The 18,255-nt window shown below is 43.9% G+C and overlaps 1 protein-coding gene across 1 annotated transcript in view; it reads right to left on the bottom strand.

Annotated features, from left to right (window-relative positions):
• Positions 1-18,255, bottom strand: part of myo15aa (myosin XVAa) — a 74,635-nt gene that overhangs the window by 15,829 nt on the left and 40,551 nt on the right. The window contains exons 19-43 of the mRNA XM_049560172.1: positions 18,039-18,196; positions 17,905-17,950; positions 17,672-17,796; positions 15,523-15,640; positions 15,256-15,431; positions 13,755-13,839; positions 13,552-13,605; positions 13,368-13,449; positions 12,827-12,957; positions 12,487-12,582; positions 12,020-12,255; positions 10,598-10,788; positions 10,191-10,263; positions 9,852-10,043; positions 9,599-9,711; positions 9,397-9,488; positions 6,322-6,457; positions 2,389-2,453; positions 1,404-1,541; positions 1,217-1,271; positions 983-1,130; positions 774-867; positions 567-687; positions 312-427; positions 8-67 (exon numbers count right to left, since the gene is read on the bottom strand). Coding sequence (XP_049416129.1) covers positions 8-67; positions 312-427; positions 567-687; positions 774-867; positions 983-1,130; positions 1,217-1,271; positions 1,404-1,541; positions 2,389-2,453; positions 6,322-6,457; positions 9,397-9,488; positions 9,599-9,711; positions 9,852-10,043; positions 10,191-10,263; positions 10,598-10,788; positions 12,020-12,255; positions 12,487-12,582; positions 12,827-12,957; positions 13,368-13,449; positions 13,552-13,605; positions 13,755-13,839; positions 15,256-15,431; positions 15,523-15,640; positions 17,672-17,796; positions 17,905-17,950; positions 18,039-18,196 — 2,901 coding nt within the window. The remainder of the gene's footprint in view (positions 1-7; positions 68-311; positions 428-566; positions 688-773; positions 868-982; positions 1,131-1,216; positions 1,272-1,403; positions 1,542-2,388; positions 2,454-6,321; positions 6,458-9,396; positions 9,489-9,598; positions 9,712-9,851; positions 10,044-10,190; positions 10,264-10,597; positions 10,789-12,019; positions 12,256-12,486; positions 12,583-12,826; positions 12,958-13,367; positions 13,450-13,551; positions 13,606-13,754; positions 13,840-15,255; positions 15,432-15,522; positions 15,641-17,671; positions 17,797-17,904; positions 17,951-18,038; positions 18,197-18,255) is intronic.

Here is an 18,255-nt window from a genome sequence, read left to right as displayed (position 1 = left end):
AATCAACCTGTCTGAAGATCAGGTCTAGAACCAGTGGGTTGTTGAAGGTCTCTTTAGGATAGAAAACCTGTAAACACACAAAGATCAACAATGGAAACATTTATTTTGGTATTATATTATAAATATGTTGATTTTTAAAAGGATTAATGTTCAGTACAATCAGATCTACAAAGAGTGTTTTTACAGCGTATGATTGAAGTTTCAGCATGCCACTCGTTGTAAGGCTAAATTTCAGGGCAATTGGGATTATTTTTGTTTAGTTATGTTTATGCGTGTGCGTATGTGTGTGTGTGTGTATTCCTGAAACGCACCTCTTTCCTCATGTAGAGTTTCCAGGGGACGTTGGAGTACGTGTAATATTCATCACTGGTTCTGCTGTGGAGTTGGGTCTGAATGATCTCCTCCTCCACTGGCAAATCTCTAGAGACTGGAAACACACACACACACACACACACACACACACACACACACACACGCAAGGGTTTTTGACCGTGTACTTCTTATAAACTCTATTCACATGCACGTGAGAACTTTCTGTCATTGACATTAGTATGTGAAAAGGTCACCTGGAGGAGGGGCGGGGCTTATGCTGGAGCTGGTATGCCCTGCGGAGCGAGGCTTGGTGGTCTTTGAAACCTTAAGTCCTACGTCCTCTTTACGTAGGGAGGACTGAGGCTTCCTTTGAGTCTGAGACACGAAAAGGTCAGATGTTATTTTAGTGTGTGTGTGTGTGTGTGTGTGTGTGTGTGTGTGGTAGGTGCAGAGTTGGGTACCGGTTGTGGTGGGTTTGCCATTTGATCTTTAAGAATCTCCATAGCTTCATCATGCGGGTCTGGTTTCTTGGCAAACATCTTTCCATCACCTTTCCTACACACACACGTACACACACACACACACACACACACACACACACACACACACACACAGATAAGTGGACAGTCAAAACTCCATTATGAGTATCAATATTTCATGACTGTGTTACCTTTGAGTGGCGCTTCCTGTAGAAGTTGTTGAGTCAGCAGGCTGGTGCTGTTTGATGATGTCTTTGATGTCGTGGCTGGGATCGATTCGCTCCGTGTTACTCACAGTGGATCGGACCACGTCCTCAGGAGGGGGGCCACGTGTTGGACCTGGAATGTCACTTTCTATTAGATGATGTCCAAATGTTTAACATTTCACACCACACAGCAAATGTGCTGAGGTTACTAAAACATACTCATTTTTCGCTGAACACCAGCAGGCTTGTACGGCGACTCTTCACTCTCTTTGGTCTGCAGAAAAACAAGAAGTGATACAGCTGAGTATGTTTTTATTACAAGACTGCTGATATATTTCTGATTTGCAGACATACTAGCAGATGTTCATGCATCACCACAGTACAGTGTATGTGTGTGTTTACTCACGGAGCTGATTGTGTGAGAGCGTTGTGGCAAGTGTGTGTGATGCTGTGAGGGCGGTGACTGGGGCGCCGGGGCTACGGGGGGAAAGGAGGACAACATCTGCTGCTGGATCGCAATGGCCTGCATGGTCATCTGCTGGGCCTGCAACACACACACGGACACACACAAACATGCATGCATACGCTGTATTTACATATACTGTGTATTTCAAGAACAGTGTACTTTTATGTTACCATGTTAGCATTTTATGTTGGATATGACTTCATGTGGGTGTTACAAGGGGTGTGTGGTTACTAAGGTGCTGGCAAGTATTCAGGAATACTTCACCCCATAAATGACCAGACTGGGATATTGTTGAGCAGTAGAAGGAGCAACCCTCACCTATGGTCATGAGCTCTGGGTAGTAAAACAATGAAATCGTGGATACAAGTGGCCAAAATAAGTTTCCTCCGTGGGGTGGCTGGACTCAGCCTTAGAGACAGGGTAAGGAGTTCGGACATCCGGAGGGAGCTCGGAGTAGAGCCACTGCTCCTTCGCGTCAAAAGGGGTCAGTTGAGGTGGTTCCTCAGCTGGGTATGGAGGATGCTTCCAGTACGCCTATTGTTAGAGGTTCGAGCACATCCCATTGGTAGGAAGCCCCGGGGCAGACCCAGAACACACTCTCGTCTGACCAGTGAACGCGTCATGGTCCCCCAGGAGGAGCTGGAAAGCATTGCTGGGTGAAGGACGTCTATAATACTTTGCTTAGCCTATTGCTTCTGCGACCCGGCTTTGAAAAGGTGGTTGAAAATGGATAAACTGATGGATGGACGGGATGAGTAACTGATATACAAATGATTATTTGGGGGTAAGGTATTCCCTTGACACTGAAGGAAAATCATATTGTATCAACAAGCCAAATAAAGTGTTATCATATATTTTTATGTATCTCAGACAAATACACCAACATTACTATCAGTGTTGTTCAGACAAAGAACACATGACAAACCAGAATGATGGCTTGCTGGTTGATGATGGCCTGTTGCTGTTGAGTCAGGACTGCCTGCTCCGATCCTACAGAAGAATAAAGGTATAAACTTAGACACCATTTAGTAAAGATGATTTTGTTTTAGTTAAACAGTAGAAACACACAAAGTTCACTGCAAAAGATCCAGTAGACTCCTCGGCTTGAAACGAACAACACAGAGGAAGTTTTCAACCTCAAAATCAAATGCAGGGTCTAAAAAAGTTCTATATAGTTCTACTGTAACTCCACCATGCCCACACGCTTCAGGCCAAACATGCTGAAATGCGCACTTGATTAATATACCTGGCACACCTGTCATCACAGGCAAGCCTGGAACCACAGGCGTGGTAGGGATCGAGGGCACCCCAGGCACCCCGGGGACACCCGTGACATGGGATGCTACATTATCTCTAGCAGCAGCAGGGGCAGCAGCGGGGGCACGAGTGGGTGACGGGGTAGGTGCTACACGTGTTGCAGGAGTTGAAGAAGTCTGCTGGTTGTAGGGCTGTTGGGGAAGGTTGTATTGGTGGTATTGTTGTTGTTGTGGCTGCTGCTGCGGTTGTTGTTGTTGTTGGTGGTGGTGTTGTTCATGGTGATGGTGGTGGGAGGGGATTGGCATGGCAGGGATCGGTGGCATCATTCCTCCTGCTACTGGAAGCACTGGCACAGCTTGAGGAGCAACCGGTCGGGGAACAGGATTAAGAGTTAGGAACAGAGCTGCTTCCAGGGCTTTATCAGTCTAGATTGTTTTGGTGTGAGTTGCTGAGTGTTGGAGATATCGGCCATAGAGGTGTCTGCCTTCTCTCCAATATAATGGAACTACACCTGGCAACTATATCACTACGCAGTAGGAAGCGTGCATCTACTGCTAGCTCACCTAGCACCACTGTGCTAGTTAACACTGGAACTCAGCCGAAGAGGCCACCATTAATGTTTACATCTCATCCATGAGTAGATGCACTCTTCCTTCTGTGCGGCGATATGGTTGAGGGGTGCAGTTCAGTTGAAAGAAAGTAGTTCCTACAAAAACTGCTGGATTATCTAGAGTAAATCATGACTTTCTACAAACTACACCCTCCAAACGTATCACTATGCAGAAGGAAGTGTGCATCTACTAATGGATGAGAGGCTTGTGCTTGTGACAGCGTGAGATTTATATATTAATGGTGTCCACCTTTGCTGAGCTGTTCACATTAGCTAGCTCAGTGGTGCTAGGTGAGCTAGCAGTAGATGCACACTTCCTTCTGCGCAGTGATACAGTTGGCGGGTGTAGTCCTGTAGAAAGAAAATAGTTCCGACATCAAACTGCTATCAACAAGGTCTTTGGATTATCTTGAGTAATCGGGTCAGGATTTCTGGAAAGAGACATTGCTGTTGAGTTTTTCAAATTCATTTTTGGCACTTTGAGCACCACAAGCTGAGCGCCATCTAATTTCATTATGTTCAAGAGAAGGCAGACATCTCTATGACCTCACACCAAAACAATCTAGATTAATAAATACTGTCTCTTCAATTGCTATTTTCATCCTGGGCAGACATGGCCGGACAAGCTAATAGTCAATTCACTGATTTACCTCGTATATATTACCTGCTAAACATCAGCATGTTAAAGTCTTGTTGAAGAACACATTTGTTTCCATGGGTTTGTTTGCTAAATATTTTCTGTATTTGTAAAAAGAATGCAACTAATGCTTTGGGTTTACATTGGCCTTGTAATAAAAAAAAAATACAGCTTGCTAATGACCAGACATATTGTCATATTGTCTTGCTAAAAGGCATTTCCTTCATTCCCTTTTCTTTCTGTCACTGTCATCACTGATGTTGCTCTCTCTTGCACGTTGTCCAACTCCAGGAAGAGACGCCTTAGATGATAGATAGATAACTTAGTAATTAGTTCATCATGCTGTCTGTAGCACAGTATGATGAGTGACATAATCGACATTCAGAAGCTGGAAAATATTCACTGCATATCCTCCAAAGACAGAGTGGAAGGGGGGAGAAAGAAAAAGAAGTATTGTAGTAGTATGTTATATTTTTCATTTGTAACTGCCCTTTGGTACAGCCACACAGAGACACATACACAAGACAGCCTATGAGTGTGTTTGATAAAGAGTAGTGTGTGTAGCAGCAGACAGAATGAGAGTGACAGAGGCCTATAGAGAGGAAAGGAGCCATCTGTGGTTACAGTGAATGGCTGTCTCTGCATTATCCATGAGGTCAGACTGATTACTCGTTATAGCCTCTAAGCGACAGATTAAGGTTGGTGAACAGTACACCCGAACCTTTACACCTCAGTCCTGTTCAGTGTCACTGAGACACGTCAGCCCTCTGCTTTAAACAGTATGGAAATAATGACAATAAAAACTATAACGTGTTAAAATGCATTGAATTATTTTTTATCTCTGCATTTTTAATGTCTGTTTGCCTGTAAAGGAAGTAAAGTTTGAAAACAGAGTAACCCTATCAAGGAGACATGGGGGAAAATAATTCAGTGATAAAATGCCCAATTCACAATGTGAAAATGTGTCAAACCACCTTTTCTACTTCTTGTTCTACGTATTGGCATGACACATATCTTAAACCTGCAGACCTTACATGCTGGAGAAACTGTGGAGATGTTAAGTGAAATATCACAAACAGAATCGGGACAAGGGACAACCCTGGCAGAGGCCAACACCCACCGCCGGAAAGAGGAAGGGGTTCAGTTTGGTGACCTCAAAATTGCATCTTTGCTTTATGCAGATGATGTGGTTCTATTGGCTTATCGCACTAGGGCAGTTTGCAGCCGAGTGTGAAGCGATCAGGCTGAGAGTAAGCAACTCCAATTTGGAGGCCATGGTTCTCTATTGAAAACTGGTGGATTGCGTCCTCTGGGGGTCTTGTTCACGAGTGACGGTAGAATGGAGCGTGAGATAGATCAGCAGTTTGGCGTGGCATCTGGAGTGATGCAGGTGCTGTGCCGGACTGTCATAGTGAAGAAGGAGCTGAGCTGGAAGGCAAAGCTTTTGATTTCCTGGTCCATCTACGTCCCAACCCTCACCTGTGGTCATGAGCTCTGGGTAGTGACTGAAAGAATGAGGTTGCAGATACAAGTGGCTGAAATGAGTTTCCGCCGAAGGGTGGCTGGGCTCAGCCTTAGAGATAGGGTAAGGAGCTCGGACATCCGGAGGGAGCTCGGAGTAGAGCCGCTGCTCCTTCATGTCAAAAGGGGTCAGTTGAGGTATTTCGGGCATCTGATCAGGATGCCTCCTGGCGCCTCCCTTTAGAGGTATTCTGGGCACATCCAACTGGTAGGAGGCCTCGAAGCAGACCCAGAACACACTGGAGAGATTACATATCTTGTCTGGCCACATCCTTCTGACACAATGTTAGGCAATCTGTCACCATTAGTTTGTTCCATGAGGTCCCCAAATCAATGTCACATTAAGAGACATATCACACAGAAGGGAGTCAGTTAGTTTATAAAATTGTGAAGCCTTGTGGTTTTCCAGTGGCACTTTGAGAAAGTTAATAATTATGTCAGCTTATAGCTTACCAGCTATACTGTAGGACTTGGACATAATACAACTTCTTATCTGTAAGTACTTTCAAAAATGTCTTTTTCCTACCAAATTAAATCGCTCAACTGGTTTACTGTATGAAAGAAACAAACCATCCTCAAATAAATCACCAGTGATACATCCAACTATTAATTAACCTGAGACTAATGCTGAGGATCTAGAACTTAGAGTAAGCTGAATTATTGATGTCAGTGGAGTGGGAAAGACTAAGAAAGGCTTTAGCAGCAGGACCAAAGAAGGACTTGAAATTAAAAACCAAAAAATTAAAAGAGTAAGAAAACAGTTGGATCTGTTACAATCTGCACTAACATTAGACGTAACTAACAAGAAACAAACACTAACTTGAGTGTTTTACCTCCGGGATGTATTCCTGGTGGATACGGCCGACTGGGGGCCGTATGATTCTCCCCCTCTCCTCTTCCTCCTCCCGTGATGCCGATACCTCCTCCTCCCTTCATCCTTGCTGACAAACTTCCAGTCTTTTCCATGTCCTGGTGGTCAGAGAGAAGTAGGCAACAGAAATGCAGCAGATATAAGCAGATGGTTGGAGATGTTGAGAAAGTGGAGTTTGAGAGACATTAAGGGTTAGAAATGTTCGTCAAAGGAGAGACTAAAGGGAACAAGATGGAGGGAGTGTGTTGTAGTGGTTGATTCAGACCCTCTGTGAGTGAGTCAGTGGAGCTGGAGGAACTGAATACTCTGCAGGAAGTACCGTACACACTGGAGGAGACACTCTAGCTCATACTAAAGTCACAGAGACAAAAAAAGGTAGTGCGAGTCTACAACTTAATTTCTGCAACATAATAAACCCCACTGTCTCAATACAACAAAAACAAATCGCTGTGTCTGAGAGTAAAGGCAAAAGAAGAACACACTGTTTGATCGACAGCTGATATTGAAACTGAACACTTAATACAAGGGATCAAAGGACACTATTCTCACAGTGGATGCTAAGGAAACACAAATGGCTATTATGCTGTCTGATTGACAAAGTGTCCACTCCTAAACATACCTGCACCGACCCCACTTCCTTCCTGCTTCCTCCAAACAACGCAACCTTTTCCCTTTTTTGGTTTAATCAAACACACAGAATGTGTAAAGCAGTATTCCCCACGGAGCCGTTCATGTGTGCTGCCTGCTGTTGCGGTCAAATACGGTAGGTCACTCAGTAACCTAATCACCCCTCCTGTCTGCTCCATTCATACACAAACAGAAGCAGTGGATCACATGTTCCATCCGTCCATCAACACTCCACCTCCATTCACACTCAGATGCCAGATCAGGTGGATGGAGCATGACGTGACGGTTTTTTTTACGCATTTTCATAGCGGCAGCTAAAAAGAATTCCCTTTATGTATTAATTGGTTTGTTTTCTGCAGCTTCTGCTAAATTAGTAAGTTTTGAAGTCAGAAATTCACTGATGACTCTCAGTCAAATCAAACAGACCTATAAAGTCCCTTGAGTTTCAATCTATACACCACTTTGCCACAATCATGCCTAAACCCTTGCACTGCTGGACAGCACATTTGCTATACAGGGTCTAAAAGGGCTCAAGTGTATAAAGGACTTCTATTCAGACATAAAGTTTGCCTCCTTTGGTGAACTAAGTCTAAAGAACAATGTACGTCACTTGTGAGAAGTGGAAGAAGTTGAAATTGCAGACACACCAATCCGACATCAAAGAACTAGCGGCGACGAAAGCCAACTGTTGCGTTGACTACGACGCCTCACGTCGCCTCACGTCGCCTCACGTCACCCTGTGTCAGTTGCATTTGAACACACTACATGGACTACATCCGACGGCCAAGTGGCACGTACGTTCTGCGCCTGCGTGAGAGAGAGCAGAGTGACAGAGTGGTACATCCTGACAGACGAGGGGCTTCCTATCTGCGCTAGCCGCTCCCAGCTAGCCCCGGCTCTCCCTTTGGATTCAAACGGAGGGCCGGGGGTAGCTGGGAAGCTAGTGGAGGCTAGCTGGCTGTGCTTCCCAGCTAGCTCCAGTTTCTTATTCAGGGTAAAGTGTGAAGAAGCAGCGGGTCTGTCGGGCAGCTGAGTGAAGTGGAGCCTGAGGAGGAAGCACCGGTTAGCCCTGGTTTCACTAGTAAGGCAGGGGCGAGGGAATAAAACCTAAACAGCCAATCAGAGTGATCTCTTTCACCGACTAGCTCCGCTGCCGATTCAACATGCTCAATCGGCCGAAAAGCCGCCGCCGAAGCCGAAGGGCCGACGGTGCAAGACACACCGCAAAAACTAGGCCGACAGACGCTCACTGATGGCTCGACTTTGGTCGACGGCCGACCGTCAGCTTGGTGTGTCAGGGCCTTAAGGGGCTTGATCCTGACAACTGTAGGTGTTCAATAAACAGTAGACACAGGTTAATCCAGCTCAAAGGGATTCACCGTTTTTATTATTCTAAAGTCATGCTACACTAATCTATCTCTATCTTTTTTCTTCTTTTCTGGACGCACTCTTCTGACAGGGACTTGATTTTTTTTTTTGGTGTTCGAAGGACTCTTAGAAAGACAGCTCTTTGGATGGGTGTGGTGCTGGCCAAAAAAATAATTCTAAAAGACTGGAAGACTATCATCATATCTATCATACTTCAGAAACTGGCTGCGTGAACTTGTTACGGTTATTCACGTGGAAAAACTGTGATTTATCATCCAAAATGTGAATATAAATGGAAAGAATCTTGGGGTTCACTTTTGCAATGTCGGGATTCAACGAGCACATCTGGTTGAGGACTGTATCTGGATATATATATATTGACTGGATGTTTTCCCTTTATCCTTTACGGTTTTCTTGTTCCTGCGTACTCAGTTCAATTCAGTTTTATTTATAAAGCCCAATATCACAATCAAAATTTGCCTCACAGGGCTTTACAGCATACGACATCTCTCTGTCCTTGGACCCTCACAGTGGATAAGGAAAAAGTCCCCCCCAAAAAAACCTTTAAAAAGGAAAAAAAACTTTCGTCCGTGATGGGCTGTGTCTGATAGTCATACACGGCTGATATGTATTGCTATGTGATTTTGTGTTATTAACTCTTGATTATGTTGAATTGAAGTGTCAAGATCCCTCTTCCATGTTTGTTTTGGTTGGGGATTTTTGTTGGGGTTTATATGTTCATGTTGAAATACACTATTGTCAATAAAAATAATATTTAAAAAAATGTTTGTTTTCCACTTAATTGACGAATTGATCAGCCGATAAAATGTCATAAAAGTGTGAAAAATGCATATCAAATGTCACCAGAGCCAAAGACAATGTGAACTACAACAAAGGTAAGTAAATTCAGTCCATACGCCTGCAATGTTTTACAGTGTATTTGAAGGTTAGACTATTAACTAATTAATAACACAGCACTAATATACTTCCCAAGCAGGAGTAAGAGTGTAGTTAGGATGTGATGTGTCTCGTCAGTACTCACCATGCTGCTGTCTGACAGCACAGGGTCAAACAGGCTGTCCAGGTAGCGGTCCATTCCTCTCTGAGTCTGACCGTCACTGAATGCATCCGACTCTACCGGACACACACAGATAGCAGAGCAGCTGTTAACATGACTGTCACACTGCAGTGCTTTTAATAATCAGAAACCGTGTGTGTGTGTGTGTGTGTGTGTGTGTGTGTACCGTGGCTGAAGTAACCGTCAGAGTCAGGCAAACTGTATGCTGGTCTGCTGTTACGGAGAAGAAAGGCAGAAGGAAGCTCCTCATCTGACTCAAAGCCGCTGCCAAACAGAGCACTGACAGGAGAGGAGAGGAGAGGAGAGGAGAGGAGAGGAGAGGAAAACTGAGAAGAGTTTAATAATGTTTTTGGCGTATTTATCTCCATTTCCATAATCTGTACATGCATGTAGTATCTGTGAGTGTTTCGTGTACTGACAGGCTGGCGTTAGCTCGGACTCTGGCGGGGTCATCGGTGCTGATGATGAAGTAACTCTTCTGTTTTGGGAAGTCTGGTGGAAGCTCCAGGTCTGCGATCAGGTCCATGACATAGTCGTGACCCGCTAACTCCACCCACTGGCCGTGCTCCTTCATCAGAATCGAGCTCCCCCTCCACCAGTCGGACACTCCCCTGCAAGATCACACGCTTCAAATACCCACCTGTACCTGATCATACTGCACTCAAAGCATGTGTACTGTGGTGAAATACATTTTTATAAAGTTTGCAAATACAAATGAGACATATAGGTTTGAGCTGGAAGACTAAGGAAAACCTCACCTGTGGCGCAGTATGTCTCCTGCTAAATCTTCTCCACTGGTCCAGGAATGGACCGGACACAGGAACGATCCTCCTGCAGAGACAACAAATGAAGAACACTGTATAAAACTGAAATAAATTGCACGATTCACAGATGGAGAGCCCTGTAGCTCATCACCTGATCCTGACTGGCAATGAATAATCAATGATCGAGGGCTGTAACTGATCCCACTCTATATAAATGATGCCAACAGTCTCTGCCACGCACTTCTTGTTTTTCTTTGAGGTGTGTAATCAGTTAATCTGTAGGTGAGAAAAACTACTCACATGACATTACTTATTTTTAACTTATTCTATTTTACTTCGTTGTCCAACTGAATGTAAAGAGGAAAATCTTGTAAAAAAGAAAAAGACAAGATGCATCTTACCATCAAAACTATGCACGTGCAGCACCATGTTAGCCTTCTTCCTGTTGGCCGTCCACTCCAGTAGTGACAGTGGATAGGTCCGTGCAGTCTCGGGGGTGGGGCCTGAACCCAGTTGTGACTTCTGATTGGCCTGGATGAGTCTGTGTTGCAGCAACGCCTGGCAACCAGCAGGGGCGTGGTCAGATACAAACCTGATGAGGAAAAGGGTCACCTGAGGTTATACTTTTTATTTATCGAAAGAAAAACGGCACGCAAATTAAATGTACCAAGCACTGTAATGGATTGTGATAAATTTCATTCATAGTCAGATTTTTTCCCATAATGGAGGCATAAAGGTAAAAATAAGAAAAAGTTACAGAGTGACAAAGTTGAGGAGGTGTCCTTAAGTTTGATTTTTGTGCCACATGCCACTACATGACTTTTAAAAATGGGTTTTCACTCTTACCTTAAAATTATTCCAGTAAATAATACAATTGTTTTTCTTTTGGGTTATTTGTTTCTTTAATTTACATATACATTCATTGGCCACTTTATTAGGTACACCTTGCTAGTATCAGTTGCCTTCAGAGCTGCCTTAATTCTTGGTGTCATAGATCCAACAAGGTGCTGGAAACATTCCTCAGAGATTTTGGTCCATATTGACATGATAGCATCACACAGTTGCTGCAGATGTGTCGGCTGCACATCCATGATGAGAATCTCCCGTTCCACCACATCCCAAAGGTGCTCTATTGGACTGAGATCTGGTGACTGTGGAGGCCATTGGAGTACAGTGAACTCATTGTCATGTTTGAGATGATGTGAGCTTTGTGACATGGTGCGTTATCCTGCTGGAAGTAGCCATCAGAAGATGGGTACACTGTGGTCATAAAGGGATGGACACGCTCAGCAACAATACTCAGGTAGGCTGTGGTGTTTAAACCATGCTCAGCTGGTACTAAGAAACTCTCCCCCACACCATTACACCACCAGCAGCAGCCTGAACCGTTGATACAAGGCAGGATGGATCCATGATGCCAAATTCTGACCCTACCATCTGAATGTGGCAGCAGAAATCCAGACTCATCACACCAGGCAACGTTTTTCCAATCTTCTATTGTCCAGTTTTGGTGAGCCTGTGTGAACTGTAGCCTCAGTTTCCTGTTGTTAGCTGACAGGAGTGGCACCTGGTGTGGTCTTCTGCTGCTGTAGCCCATCTGCTTCAAGGTTGGACGTGTTGAGATGCTCAGTTTGAACTTCAGCAGGTCGTCTTGACCATGTCTACATACCTAAATGCACTGAGTTGCTGCCAAATGACTGATGGCTGATTAGCTTCTGATTGGCCTAATAAAGTGGAGTGCATTACATTTCAACCTAACCCCCATCTGCATCTGAAATTTGCTTGTGAGGGATTTCCATCAATATGAATTAGACACGTCTTACTTCAGCAGGTATTTGTCCATCTTGGGCGACGGGGCGAAGCAGCAGACACACGCCAGCAGCAGCAGCCAGCCTCTCTCAGCGTTGTCAACGTTTATGTTCCTCCACACCTGGTTGACGATCTGAGCCAGGATCTCATCCTGTAACCCTGGCGATGACAGGCCCCTTTGGATGATGTAATTCCCAAACATGTTTTCCTGCGCCCCGTTCAGGTGAGGGTCACCCATGAATCGTAATGCCTGAAAGCAGAATACACGCACAAACAGTTGCAACTAACTCTGATGTACTGGGCCACTAACAGCTGTATTCCATTGAGTCATAGTATAATTTGGCTGTGTATAGACTAACTAACTATTTTGTTATGTTTAAAAAGTTGTTTCGCAGAACAACAACTGCAATGCAGCAGGGACTAGATGATGAATCTAAGACTGTCCCTGGTGTGTGTGAGACAGTAAATGGAGTCAGCCCACCATGATGAAGAGCTCCAGAGCTTCTCCTCTCAGGTCCTCCTCCACACGGGTCAGCGGTGACTCCAGAGGGGCCGTCAACATCCCAAACTTTGGCTCCTACAGCAACAAAATACTTCAAATGATTTATGGAAGCACAATAACTCAACACATTGTTCATGTTAACTACATGATTTTTAAAACACATCAACAACAGCATCCACTAGAACAGTGGTGTAGAGGGGCGAATCCAGAAACAGTCCTTCGTGACTACTTTCAGAAAGGTTAAAAATAAAATAAAAAACTAATGTGGGCAAATTCACAAAGAATGGATTGCGGCCCATCTTAAGGTTAGACGTCTCACCCTGAAGTAGATCTGCACGTAGCGGTAGAACGGGTAGTTGTTGATGTCCAGAGGCAGCGTGAGTTGAGCCTCTTCTTGAATATGAGGAGCTTGAAGCAGAGCCAGACAGTCTGAGTGCAGCTCCCTCCTGACTAGAAAGAGATGAAAGAAGAGGGCAAATGACAAGTCAACTGGCGTACATATACTGTGGAAGCATGGAGTCATTTAAAGTATGTTTCAACACGAAGACTACCACAAACTTTGGGTTAATCAACTACACTTAAGAATGTATACTGTGCTACTTTCTGATGATATTTAGGGCATGAAGTTGAAAATCTTTTTTAAAGATTGTAATTTTCCCTCCTGGTTTATTTATGAACTGATGGCCCTGCTGTCCCTCTGTCAGGACTGTTTACGTCACTCCTGGAGCGACACTGTCAGTGCTGATGAGATGAGACACATTCAGAGAGCTGAATGACGCACTCTGCTATTTGGTACATGAATAATATGTGTGAGCACTCTGATGTGGACTTCACTAACAGGAAGACAGACATTAACAGACCTCCTGCTGTCTGCAGTAACGCGCCCAGCTCTGCAGGGATCACCAAGTGCGTGACGTTCACCACCTCCCTCTTGGTCAGCTCCTGAAACAGTTATTGATTTTAATGTTTATTTAATGATTGACTGCCAAAGTATGTCGATCTTGTAGGACAGATCTGTATATCCTGTTTAAACTTCCATCTCACCATCTCTCTTCTCCTCCTCTCCTCTTCAACTTTCCTCTGAGCTTCAAACTTCCTCTGCAAACAGATCACAGAAATCACACACTGAGCATGCCCACTTCAATCCAGAGTGAGGTGCATTAAAATGGAAGAAAATTAGGAAATACTTATTAACAGTATATGCCTAAGTGATTTATGTGGGTCCTTTGACAGCAGACTTCATGTACCTTGATGTATTGCTTGCGGTTGACGTACATGTGGATGAGAGAGCGGAACCGAACAAGACTCTCCCTCATTTTCACATAGCGCCTCCTGGAGGACAGAATGAAAAACTGGGGTAAGAACATTAACACATCTCGTACCTAATGTCATGTTTATATCCGAACTTTTGTTTCACATCTTACTATATAATGACAAAAACTGTCTGTGTGTGTGTGTGTGTGTGTGTGTGTCTGTTCCATGTTTTTCTCCTCACTGACTTGGTCAATCCATATGAAATTTGGCACAGTGGGAGGATGCGAATGAAGCAATATTACATCAATTGGCCAAAGGGGGGCGCTATAGCAACCGATTGACATTGGAAACTTTGAATGGGCATATCTCATGCCCCGTATGTCGTAGAGACATGAAACTTTGCACAGAAATGCCTCTCCTCATGAGGAACACATTTGCCTCAAGAACCCATAACTTCCACTTATACAGATTTTCCGCCATTTTGAATTTTTTGAAAAACACTTCAAATGGATCTCTTCCTAGGAAGTTTGACTAATCTGCATGAAACTGGGTGAACATAATCTAGGGACCAATATCTAAAGTTCCCTCTTGGCAAAAGTTGGAAAACTTACTCAAACTGAGCTTCTATAAGACAATGAATATTGCGGAGGGCGTGGCTCATCACATAAAGGTGTATAACATCTCAAGGGTTTCACCCATCACCACGCAACTTTGTAGGCATATGAGCACACATAATCTGAGGGGACCCCTCCATTATTGACCCCATCAAACAAAATGGGGGCGCTAGAGAGCTCATTTCTTATCTAGGCCTAACCGCCATATGGATTTTTACTAAACTTGGTAGATATGTAGAACAGGACACCTCAAGGTGACTGGAGAAATTTAACTCTAATTGGCAACTGGGTGGCGCTATAACAACAGAAAAATGCTTACAAATGGCTAAAATGCGACCGATCGCTGTGGCTCCCCTTGTGGACCAATGTTGTTGTTTTTCCTAATTTTTGGTTTGACTAAGTCATGGTATGGTATGCTGTATTCAATGGGTATGGACTAGTACTGTAATTAGAAAGAGGAAAATGCTGCAAAAGCTTTGCTACAGAAGTCACAGTTACACTGTGTTTTGGATAATTACTGTAAAACTTCAATTAAAAGCCTGGTCCCAACTAAACGCCTAGTCTCTTTTGCTTGCCCAGTATGGCTTCACATTTTGACAAATAACAGCCTGTCTTAACTGACGCTTGGGGCTGTATTCACAAACATTCTTAGAACATCCTCAGAGAGCTCCGAACTCTGCCTAAAACTTATAGTCTTAGTTTAGGAGTGATTTAGGAAGGTTTTCAAAGCAACTCTGAGCAAGGAAGGGACAGAAACTTTTTCCTTAGTGAGGAGGTGTGTTTGAACCAGTTGCTAAGTACAACACTTTCTTTTCACAGACATGATTGTGATTGTTGTTGATACAGTAGTTATGAAATTAGCAGTAGCAGTGAAGCTGACCTCATGAGGAAGCCTCGGCACTGTGCCTGCAGCGCGATGATCTTCTTGCGGAAGGCCACGAAGCGTTTCCTGACGAAGAACATGCGGGTGTAACGCTGCAGGGTGAGGGCGGCGAGCTGACGGGCGCGCTCCCGTTTACACTCCAACAGCTGGTAGATGTCCTCCTTCAGAAACAGCTGCCATTCATACACACAAACATGTCTTTAGCTTGTGTTGCTGGTCTTTTTGTGAAAGGATGAGCATGAATAAATGAGAGAGGAGCCTCACCTTTGTGACCCCAACATGGTAGGATCCTGGTCTGAGAAGACACAGCTTACTGAGCATGATCACACAGTTCTCTCCACTCGCAGCTGGAGGCTCATGTATCCCCACCAGAGACTTATACCTGAGGAGGACACACATCCACATGCATGTACACACACACACACACACACACACACACACACACAGAGGCTTATCCAACAACTCTCCACTGACTGATGCAACAGGTGACACTCTTTTCTACATCTCCTCAGACATGTAAGGTATCACTTCCCATGCTTAAGACCCAGCGCTTCTCCACCATAGTGCCTCACACCATCCATTAATTAAAGAGACAGTTCACTCCAAAATCAAAAACACATATTTTTCCTCTTACCTGTAGTGCTATTTATCAATCTCAATTGTTTTGGTGTGAGTTGCTGAGTGTTGGAGATATCAGCCATAGAGATGTCTGCCTTCTCTCCAATATAATGGAACTAGATGGCACTCAGCTTGTGGTGCTCAAGTGATAAAAATACATTTAAACAACAGCAATGTCTCTTTCCAGAAATCATGACCTGGTTACTCAAGATAATCCACAGACCTTGTTGTGAGCAGTTTCATGTAGGAACTATTTTCTTTCTAGCTACACCTCTAACTGTATCACAGTAAAGAAGGCAGCGTGCATCTACACATGGATGAGGAGCTCATGCTCGTGACAGCACCAGATGCAAATATTCATAGCGTCCTCCTCGGCTAAGTTGTAACATTAGCTACCTCAGTGATGCTAGGTCAGGGATGGGCAACCTTTACTATCAAAAGAGCCAACAATAATAATTTTAAAAATCTGCGTGGAGCTGCAAAACGTACTTGAGCCTTATAATAAAGATAAGGTAACCTTTTACGTTTAAATTAGCCTATAATTATAGTCTCAGTGCACATGCTGTGTCTTTAACCGCCTGGAACACACGAGGTTGGGCGCTGGGTGCTACTTTTGTGCCTTTTTTTTGAGCCAGCTTTCAAGAGCGCGGTGGCAGGTTGTGTCTGAGGTTACTAAGCAACCTTAACAAGTACTGTATCATAGCCTATTTATGTGAAATCCTGAGTGCAGAGCTAATCTTCTTCCAGGTGCTGTTTGTAAGTGTGTAGGCCTATCGTCTGTGGGACAGATGTAAAGCTCTGGGTAGCCAACTACAACTTTTCCGTATTTATCAGACTGATATCTACATAAGAAGGCTGTGATTGGTTGGTTAGTTTTTCTTGCGGCATAGCTGTCGCACCCTGAAAAATAGGCACTCTGGCGTCGCTCTGGTGTTTGAGCGTGTCTGCCACGCATCCTCATTAAAAACAATGAATTAGAGCACGCAAAAAACACGGCATGAGTACAGCCCCCTAATTAGCATTCATTAATATGCTTTACCACAAGGTGGCTACTGTGCAGGGTGATATTTATGATTATTTGGTACTTTATCTACAGAACTAGTCATAAAAGCAAACAAATCTGTCCATGCCCCACTAAATTCTCTATTTTATTCCAAGACTTTAGCTAGCCAGTGAGAGAGAGTCAAGACGAGCCACTGCTATCGAGGTTTGGCAAAATTTAGAGGAAAAGGTGCCAGGCAGTAGATAATACATCTGCATAATAATGTGCCTTTTAGTTGTTGAAATGTTAAAACTTTTTTCTTTTTTTTTACTCAGTATCTAGGCTTCACATTTATACAATTAGAGAATGAAAGAATTTCTTTGCTCTTACAACATTCATGATTGATAATTAGGATGTTAAAAAAATAGCCATCAGTCATTTCCATATAATTTTTTTGTCAAAGCCACAGAGAGCCACTGGAGAGGGGCAAAAGATCCACAGATTACCTCCCCCTGTGCTAGGTGAACTAGCAGTGGATGCACACTTCCTTCTGCACAGTGATACCTTTGGTGGGTGTACTTTGGCAGAAAGAAAATAGTTCCTATATGAAACTGCTTAGCGCTTTAAGCACCACATGTCAAGTGCCCCCTAGTTCCATTATATTGGAGAAAAGACAAATATTTCTACAACACTGATATCTCCAACACTCTACAACTCACACCAAAACAATCTAGACAGCACTACAGGCAAGAGGGAAAATATGTATTATTGATTTTGGGTGAAACTGTCCCTTTAACACTGTGTGTATGTTACCTGAACAGGAAGACGTAGAATGGCATTCTGACAGGATATCCCTCCCTACGGATCCTGATGGTCTCTAGAACACCTGAGTGTCTCAGCTGGTTGCTGACCAACTCGTCCTCAAACACACCTGGTTGCTACACACACATGTGAACACATTTGGAAAACAGCGACTGTCATTTTCTTCAGACTGAACTCATGTATGAAAATGATCCGTGTCATCAGTAGAAATACAGAAAAGCTACCTTCATATTATTTGGCTTAATGCAGCGAACAAAAAACGGGTTGCACCTGAAATAGAAGGAATAAAGTAAACAAGTAAATAACATTTCCTGCTTATTATTTATTGTGTAAAATCTTTATTCTTTCTCAGGTTCACCTCTCCATCTTCTCCACCAGCTCCAGCAGGGACTGTTGGAACTTGCTGCTGACGGTTGGAGCTTGGTACTTCCTGGTGACTGTGCTGCTCTTCCTCATGTGACCTCCTCTCTGCTGACCTGTGACCTCTGCGTGAACCAGGAAGAGGTTTGACACCATCTGGATACACACAAACACACACACATACATTCACAACATTCACACATGAAACAGAGCAG

Source organism: Epinephelus fuscoguttatus, linkage group LG19 (genome assembly GCF_011397635.1).
Source record: "Epinephelus fuscoguttatus linkage group LG19, E.fuscoguttatus.final_Chr_v1".
Taxonomy (NCBI): domain Eukaryota; kingdom Metazoa; phylum Chordata; class Actinopteri; order Perciformes; family Serranidae; genus Epinephelus; species Epinephelus fuscoguttatus.
This window is presented reverse-complemented; position numbering and strand designations above follow the sequence as displayed.